We start from the raw sequence: 8642 nt of genomic DNA on the forward strand, positions 1-8642 counted from the left end.
CTTCGGTTTTTTCGCACTTATTGTGCTAGTCCGGCTGCACCCGTGGGCGACTTCTGCGTGGATAGTCTTCGCGGTAGACTTCGGTTTTTTCGCACTTATTGTGCTAGTCCGGCTGCACCCGTGGGCGACTTCTGCGCGGATAGTCTTCGCGGTAGACTTCGGTTTTTTCCGGCTGCACCCTTAGGCGACTTTTGCGCGGATTTGTCGCACGCGAGGGTGGCTAGCTGTAACACCCGGATTTTAGGGGTCCAAAACCCGGGCGCTAACATAAACACCAGGTATGCTGGGACCAAGTCTCACACATATGATGTAAAGTGGCACAGGATCGAATGTCACATCTTTATATATAACAGGAGTTCTATACAAAATAAATAATTACATTATAAGGAGACAACGGTCCAGCAACCCAAAGTTGACTGGGAGACGACGACCTAGACCACTCACGAACTCATCGCAGCATCTTCCATGAGCATCATCCTGCAGTACCTGGTCTTGACCTGTGGTGTATGTGAGACAGCAAGAGTGAGCTCACATACGTTCATCGCTCAACAAGTTGTGGGGAATAATGTGCATGAACTCGCCAAAGGTGGGAGCTCACGTGAAGTGTAAGGCTTACCAAAGAGGATGGTTAGAGCTGAGCATTGCTTTTAAAGTTGGTCAAAATTTTATTAGCAATTACTAAGTATAAGTAAATACCAACCCAATTAAGTAGTAGAACAAAAGTAACAACATCACCTGTACAACATCACCTGCGATGCAATGCATATGACAAATTGAGTTTAATTCCATAATTTAATCATGTGAGTGTCCGAGCCGCTCATGACCGTGAGCACGGCTAGTATACCAGTTTTACACTCTGCAGAGGTTGCGCATCTTTACCCACAAGTCATGTTACCCATCTGCCAAGGGATCGCGACTTCCCATACACCTCTACCGAGGAGGCGAGGCAGGGTAACACTACGAGGCCTTTACAAAGTTCCACTAGCTTCAGAAAACCCGCTACAGTTTATAGGAAGCTCCAATGCAGGAATCCCTTGCAGGACCGCCATCACAGCAAAATCCTCCCGAGGGCCTCCCCAGGAATCCCTTGCAGGACCGCCATCACAGCGAAATCCTCCCGAGGGCCTCCCCAGGAATCCCTTGCAGGACCGCCATCACAGCAAAATCCTCCCGAGGGCCTCCCTACACTGACCACTCCCCTACTGCCCTTGCCCCTTTCAGGTAAGGTAGTCTTCCACTAGCTTTCCTAATTAATCGGCCAAGGGCGTCCCATTAAACCCTTGTGGTAGCACTGTTTTCCCGGGTGGTTCTCCATGTTCCAATTAACATAATGATCTTATCATGAACAGTGATAATAAACAGATAATAAAAGTGTGATCATGAATAATGTATCTTCATACCCAAAACCACATAAAGCACTAGCAAGTACTACCCAAAAAGTTCAGTGGTAAACAAGGTATAAAGATAGACAAACTAGGGTAACCTATTGGGTCCCATCAAAATTAACCTATGCAGATCATTATGATTAATCAGAACATGAGTAGGTAAAAAGAAGTGATCAAGGGCACAACTTGCCTGGGACTTGAGATTCCAGGTACCAGGATGATCTTCAGATTCTCGTGACCTCACTGCTAATCGTAGCAATACAAACAAACATGGTATAGACAAAATTAACATCCCACCATACATAAGAATAAACTGAATGATAGTAATCTACGCGTCGCTACAAGATCGTGGGTTCAAGAACCGCTAAATTCGGGGTTAGGGTCATGAAGTTATGGTTTTTCGAAAATCCACGTGGTTAAATATAGAATAGATTAAGTGCAACATTTTAACCTATATTTCATGACAAAACAAAGTCACCAGATGATAATAAATATTATTGTGAGACTAATGCAACTAGAATAGATCAAAACGGAGTTAGAATGAATTAAATATGAATTAAACAAGTTTATGGATTTATTTTTATACTAAAAACCTATTTTCTTTATTAAATTCTGAATTTCCTAGCGGTTCTGGACTGTGCACAATATTTCTTAAGAGATCAGGGGCTAACTCGCAATTTCGCCCAAGACTCAGACTAACTCTTAAGTGGACGGCGGCTTTATTCTACAGAACAGCAAGGGTTTATTTGCAAATAGCGCATGGTGAAGGGGTACGGGTAAACCCCAGCCGCCAGATCTTAATCCGAGGGCCCAAAAACCACATAATCGAAAGGGTTTCAGCCATTTTAATCACAGCCATCCGCGGCTGGATCAACGGATCAGATTGGGCGATAAAACTCTACGCCCAGGATGTAATCCACACCTTCGATTTCGTCATCCACGATCAGTACACCTTCTTCTATCTCTCGTGGGAAAACTGGGCAGCGGCGCCCGGTACCTGCGCTGACCACGGCGGCGCCATTGCCGCAGCGCCCAGCACCCGACCTGAGCTACGATTCCTTGATCCTATCGGTGCTACGCCTAGCGAAGGTTGAAGCGAGTTTGTAGAAGAGGATTTAGCGGAGGGTTTCTCACCGTGAGTCGTGCGCACCGAGGCTCGGTCCCCATCAGAGTTGCGGCATCGCGGCAAGAGATTCCCCATGGTCCGAGGCTGACCTCGTCGAATTGGGGTCTCGCAAAGCCTGCCCACAATCCCACCAACTGGTCCATGAACACTGAGCACCGATGAAGGTTCGTGCCCATGGCGGCGGCATCCATTCCGTCCAACCATACGACGCGTCAGGAAGAGGCTAGTCTGGCCATGCAGCACGGCGAGTCTGCGGTGGCGATCTGTCTGTTTCTCTCTCGTTGTTTCCCTCCTCTCTTTGTTTACTATGGCTCTTGGATCGGCTCCAAATCCAGCGTCAATTGATGGCGTATTTACGGAAGGTGTACAGGTGCCAATATTTATATGCACGTTAATTTTGCCAGTAACAGAAACCGAGTCTCGCGGGGGATTTTATTTTTTCGGTTTGTCACGGCGTCGAGATGCATGAAGAGCTGCTGTTGCAACGGCCCGCGAACTATACGATGATTGTGTCCAAGTTTGTTACAGGCGCGGTAGAAGCTGGTTCAACTATAGCGGCCCCACGAGTCATTGAAACGCAGCATGCATTATAGCGAGGAACGACCAGCATGCATAGCCTAGAGAAACGGGAGCAGTTTCCCCTGCGGCCCACACGTCATTGAGATATTAATGACGTCATATATGTGCAAGCGTGATGCAAGCATCCGGCTAACTAATAAAATAATAATAAAAAAACTAGAGAAGAGATGTGGGCTACGTGCATTTGGAAAGGGCTAGGCCGAGCGTGTCTTGAGCCTACGGTAGAGAGAGGTAAGGCTTTTTTTCTCCTTTTTGTTTTATGTTTTTTTTTTATTTTCAGTTTGTTTCCGTTCTCCGATTCAAATTTAAACATGAGTCTGAATTCTCATACTTTTTATTAAATACACGAGCAAGAATCCCAGCATGATGAAAAAGTACAATTGTATCCATTTATTTATTTTTATCCTATTTAAGCAAATACTTCTAATTATGAAACCCATACTCTCACAAAAAAAAACATATTTTGGGAAAAAGAATTCTAGTGCATAAAATTACTTTTGGAGAGTACTTATAAATATATATTCCAGTAAAGAGATAAATAGATTCATATAGGAATCCACTTTATTCAATATTTTATTAGAAAACAATTCAAATTTTAGGAGAATTGGCTTAAGAGGTAGAAAAATCCTTATTACGAGATATTTTAATTCGAAATTCTTGGAGATTTTTCCTTGATCTCAAATCTATGATTTTGGGTTATTACAAATTCTACCCCCCTTAAAAATAATCTCGTCCTCGAGATTAGTAAGAAAAGGGATATACAAAGATTGTTTTGTAATTGAGATTCTAGTTTCTAATTGGTTCAATATGAAGAGTTTTTTTTTCTTTAATTAGTAGGTTATTAGAAAAGCATGGGTATCTTTTATGTGTAGCCACCCAATTATGTAGGATAAAAGATGGGTAGGTTAGGGCAAGAATAGTTTGTGATGAGAAAGATTATGGTGAGGAAAGGTTTTCATCACGAATGGTGGGTCTTGTCTCATTTGGAGATCCGGATTGGCTCTTATCCTTCCTTGATGACATTGATGTCTTCCTTCTCTGGTCTTGGTCTAATTGAGTCGAGGTCAGTGTATTTTATCGGAGTTGGGGAAATATGGTGAATATAGATAGGGGTGAGATGGACTACATGACGTAGGTGAGAAGTTTATTTGATGTTAAGTGAAAATAGACATATTATGCAATCCATCATGACTCTATTGGTTGGGTTAGCTCTACTTAAGGTTAGACTTTGTTAGGTTAGACTAATCTATCACATTAGATCAGATCTAGGTTAGATCGTTATGACAAGATAGACTAGATAAGATCTATTTAATTTATTTTGGATTAGATCCTGATTGTTACTTTAGGATGAGATAAGTAAAATGGTTAGGATAAGACAAATCTTTCAATATAAGATGGACCTATCAAGATAAGAGAGAATCTTTTAAGATAAGATGGATCTATTAAAATATATTCTAGTGGGGGCTATTTTTAGTTGATCTAATATATCTAGTTTAATAGATCCATTTTTAATACGAAATATTATGTGTTGTCTATTTTATAAATATTTTTTCCTTATGTCTAGGTGTATATGCAGATGCAATTATGGACATTACTCCACAACCCATCACACTCAATCAAAGATCCAAATCAGACAAATATCATAAGAACAAACATTCAAGCATACAAATATTTACAAAAATAGTTTTGATTTTGTCCCTAAGATGAGGTCTCCTATTCCTAAAATCACTTTAGGCACAGGATTTCAAAGTGTGAAATCCACATTTGTCTTTAGAAGGAAAAGGTAAGAATAATCAGAGTAAAGCAGAAATAGATGAGAAAAGATTAAGAAAAGTTTAGAAAAGAATCAGAGTAGCAAAGGTAAGTAGAGAATGGGTGTCCAGTTCTATCTAGGTTTCGTCCTACAGTCAACATTCCTCTGATACCACTTCTGTAACACCCGGATTTTAGGGGTCCAAAACCCGGGCGCTAACATAAACACCAGGTATGCTGGGACCAAGTCTCACACATATGATGTAAAGTGGCACAGGATCGAATGTCACATCTTTATATATAACAGGAGTTCTATACAAAATAAATAATTACATTATAAGGAGACAACGGTCCAGCAACCCAAAGTTGACTGGGAGACGACGACCTAGACCACTCACGAACTCATCGCAGCATCTTCCATGAGCATCATCCTGCAGTACCTGGTCTTGACCTGTGGTGTATGTGAGACAGCAAGAGTGAGCTCACATACGTTCATCGCTCAACAAGTTGTGGGGAATAATGTGCATGAACTCGCCAAAGGTGGGAGCTCACGTGAAGTGTAAGGCTTACCAAAGAGGATGGTTAGAGCTGAGCATTGCTTTTAAAGTTGGTCAAAATTTTATTAGCAATTACTAAGTATAAGTAAATACCAACCCAATTAAGTAGTAGAACAAAAGTAACAACATCACCTGTACAACATCACCTGCGATGCAATGCATATGACAAATTGAGTTTAATTCCATAATTTAATCATGTGAGTGTCCGAGCCGCTCATGACCGTGAGCACGGCTAGTATACCAGTTTTACACTCTGCAGAGGTTGCGCATCTTTACCCACAAGTCATGTTACCCATCTGCCAAGGGATCGCGACTTCCCATACACCTCTACCGAGGAGGCGAGGCAGGGTAACACTACGAGGCCTTTACAAAGTTCCACTAGCTTCAGAAAACCCGCTACAGTTTATAGGAAGCTCCAATGCAGGAATCCCTTGCAGGACCGCCATCACAGCAAAATCCTCCCGAGGGCCTCCCCAGGAATCCCTTGCAGGACCGCCATCACAGCGAAATCCTCCCGAGGGCCTCCCCAGGAATCCCTTGCAGGACCGCCATCACAGCAAAATCCTCCCGAGGGCCTCCCTACACTGACCACTCCCCTACTGCCCTTGCCCCTTTCAGGTAAGGTAGTCTTCCACTAGCTTTCCTAATTAATCGGCCAAGGGCGTCCCATTAAACCCTTGTGGTAGCACTGTTTTCCCGGGTGGTTCTCCATGTTCCAATTAACATAATGATCTTATCATGAACAGTGATAATAAACAGATAATAAAAGTGTGATCATGAATAATGTATCTTCATACCCAAAACCACATAAAGCACTAGCAAGTACTACCCAAAAAGTTCAGTGGTAAACAAGGTATAAAGATAGACAAACTAGGGTAACCTATTGGGTCCCATCAAAATTAACCTATGCAGATCATTATGATTAATCAGAACATGAGTAGGTAAAAAGAAGTGATCAAGGGCACAACTTGCCTGGGACTTGAGATTCCAGGTACCAGGATGATCTTCAGATTCTCGTGACCTCACTGCTAATCGTAGCAATACAAACAAACATGGTATAGACAAAATTAACATCCCACCATACATAAGAATAAACTGAATGATAGTAATCTACGCGTCGCTACAAGATCGTGGGTTCAAGAATCGCTAAATTCGGGGTTAGGGTCATGAAGTTATGGTTTTTCGAAAATCCACGTGGTTAAATATAGAATAGATTAAGTGCAACATTTTAACCTATATTTCATGACAAAACAAAGTCACCAGATGATAATAAATATTATTGTGAGACTAATGCAACTAGAATAGATCAAAACGGAGTTAGAATGAATTAAATATGAATTAAACAAGTTTATGGATTTATTTTTATACTAAAAACCTATTTTCTTTATTAAATTCTGAATTTCCTAGCGGTTCTGGACTGTGCACAATATTTCTTAAGAGATCAGGGGCTAACTCGCAATTTCGCCCAAGACTCAGACTAACTCTTAAGTGGACGGCGGCTTTATTCTACAGAACAGCAAGGGTTTATTTGCAAATAGCGCATGGTGAAGGGGTACGGGTAAACCCCAGCCGCCAGATCTTAATCCGAGGGCCCAAAAACCACATAATCGAAAGGGTTTCAGCCATTTTAATCACAGCCATCCGCGGCTGGATCAACGGATCAGATTGGGCGATAAAACTCTACGCCCAGGATGTAATCCACACCTTCGATTTCGTCATCCACGATCAGTACACCTTCTTCTATCTCTCGTGGGAAAACTGGGCAGCGGCGCCCGGTACCTGCGCTGACCACGGCGGCGCCATTGCCGCAGCGCCCAGCACCCGACCTGAGCTACGATTCCTTGATCCTATCGGTGCTACGCCTAGCGAAGGTTGAAGCGAGTTTGTAGAAGAGGATTTAGCGGAGGGTTTCTCACCGTGAGTCGTGCGCACCGAGGCTCGGTCCCCATCAGAGTTGCGGCATCGCGGCAAGAGATTCCCCATGGTCCGAGGCTGACCTCGTCGAATTGGGGTCTCGCAAAGCCTGCCCACAATCCCACCAACTGGTCCATGAACACTGAGCACCGATGAAGGTTCGTGCCCATGGCGGCGGCATCCATTCCGTCCAACCATACGACGCGTCAGGAAGAGGCTAGTCTGGCCATGCAGCACGGCGAGTCTGCGGTGGCGATCTGTCTGTTTCTCTCTCGTTGTTTCCCTCCTCTCTTTGTTTACTATGGCTCTTGGATCGGCTCCAAATCCAGCGTCAATTGATGGCGTATTTACGGAAGGTGTACAGGTGCCAATATTTATATGCACGTTAATTTTGCCAGTAACAGAAACCGAGTCTCGCGGGGGATTTTATTTTTTCGGTTTGTCACGGCGTCGAGATGCATGAAGAGCTGCTGTTGCAACGGCCCGCGAACTATACGATGATTGTGTCCAAGTTTGTTACAGGCGCGGTAGAAGCTGGTTCAACTATAGCGGCCCCACGAGTCATTGAAACGCAGCATGCATTATAGCGAGGAACGACCAGCATGCATAGCCTAGAGAAACGGGAGCAGTTTCCCCTGCGGCCCACACGTCATTGAGATATTAATGACGTCATATATGTGCAAGCGTGATGCAAGCATCCGGCTAACTAATAAAATAATAATAAAAAAACTAGAGAAGAGATGTGGGCTACGTGCATTTGGAAAGGGCTAGGCCGAGCGTGTCTTGAGCCTACGGTAGAGAGAGGTAAGGCTTTTTTTCTCCTTTTTGTTTTATGTTTTTTTTTTTATTTTCAGTTTGTTTCCGTTCTCCGATTCAAATTTAAACATGAGTCTGAATTCTCATACTTTTTATTAAATACACGAGCAAGAATCCCAGCATGATGAAAAAGTACAATTGTATCCATTTATTTATTTTTATCCTATTTAAGCAAATACTTCTAATTATGAAACCCATACTCTCACAAAAAAAACATATTTTGGGAAAAAGAATTCTAGTGCATAAAATTACTTTTGGAGAGTACTTATAAATATATATTCCAGTAAAGAGATAAATAGATTCATATAGGAATCCACTTTATTCAATATTTTATTAGAAAACAATTCAAATTTTAGGAGAATTGGCTTAAGAGGTAGAAAAATCCTTATTACGAGATATTTTAATTCGAAATTCTTGGAGATTTTTCCTTGATCTCAAATCTATGATTTTGGGTTATTACACTAGCGCTTAGCCTCGCAGTGACCTCGTATTGGTCGAATGTCGAAGACCGTC

The 8642-nt window shown here is 42.5% G+C and overlaps 2 protein-coding genes across 4 annotated transcripts; both read right to left on the reverse strand.

Moving 5' to 3' along the window:
- Positions 1-440: 440 nt before the first annotated feature.
- Positions 441-3585, reverse strand: LOC109943690 (uncharacterized). Of its 2 annotated transcripts, XM_020547185.1 has the most exons (3): positions 2520-3583; positions 1576-1628; positions 441-497 (listed from the first exon to the last, which is right to left on the reverse strand). In XM_020547185.1, the coding sequence occupies exons 1-3, from the start codon at positions 2713-2715 to the stop codon at positions 441-443; spliced, it is 306 nt and encodes a 101-aa protein (XP_020402774.1). In that variant the 5' UTR covers positions 2716-3583. The 2 variants fall into 2 exon arrangements, 1 of the variants encoding a protein (XP_020402774.1); XR_002266753.2 differs by lacking the exon at positions 441-497 and having other exon boundaries at positions 1569-1631; positions 2520-3585.
- A 1519-nt stretch (positions 3586-5104) lies between these two features.
- Positions 5105-8087, reverse strand: LOC103639944 (uncharacterized). 2 transcript variants are annotated; one of them, XM_008662618.3, is made up of 3 exons: positions 7316-8057; positions 6372-6424; positions 5105-5293 (listed from the first exon to the last, which is right to left on the reverse strand). In XM_008662618.3, the coding sequence occupies exons 1-3, from the start codon at positions 7509-7511 to the stop codon at positions 5237-5239; spliced, it is 306 nt and encodes a 101-aa protein (XP_008660840.1). In that variant the 5' UTR covers positions 7512-8057; the 3' UTR covers positions 5105-5236. The 2 variants fall into 2 exon arrangements, 1 of the variants encoding a protein (XP_008660840.1); XR_559596.3 differs by lacking the exon at positions 5105-5293 and having other exon boundaries at positions 6365-6427; positions 7316-8087.
- Between the last annotated feature and the right edge of the window lie 555 nt (positions 8088-8642).

Source organism: Zea mays, chromosome 1 (assembly GCF_902167145.1).
Source record: "Zea mays cultivar B73 chromosome 1, Zm-B73-REFERENCE-NAM-5.0, whole genome shotgun sequence".
NCBI classification, from domain to species: Eukaryota; Viridiplantae; Streptophyta; class Magnoliopsida; order Poales; family Poaceae; genus Zea; species Zea mays.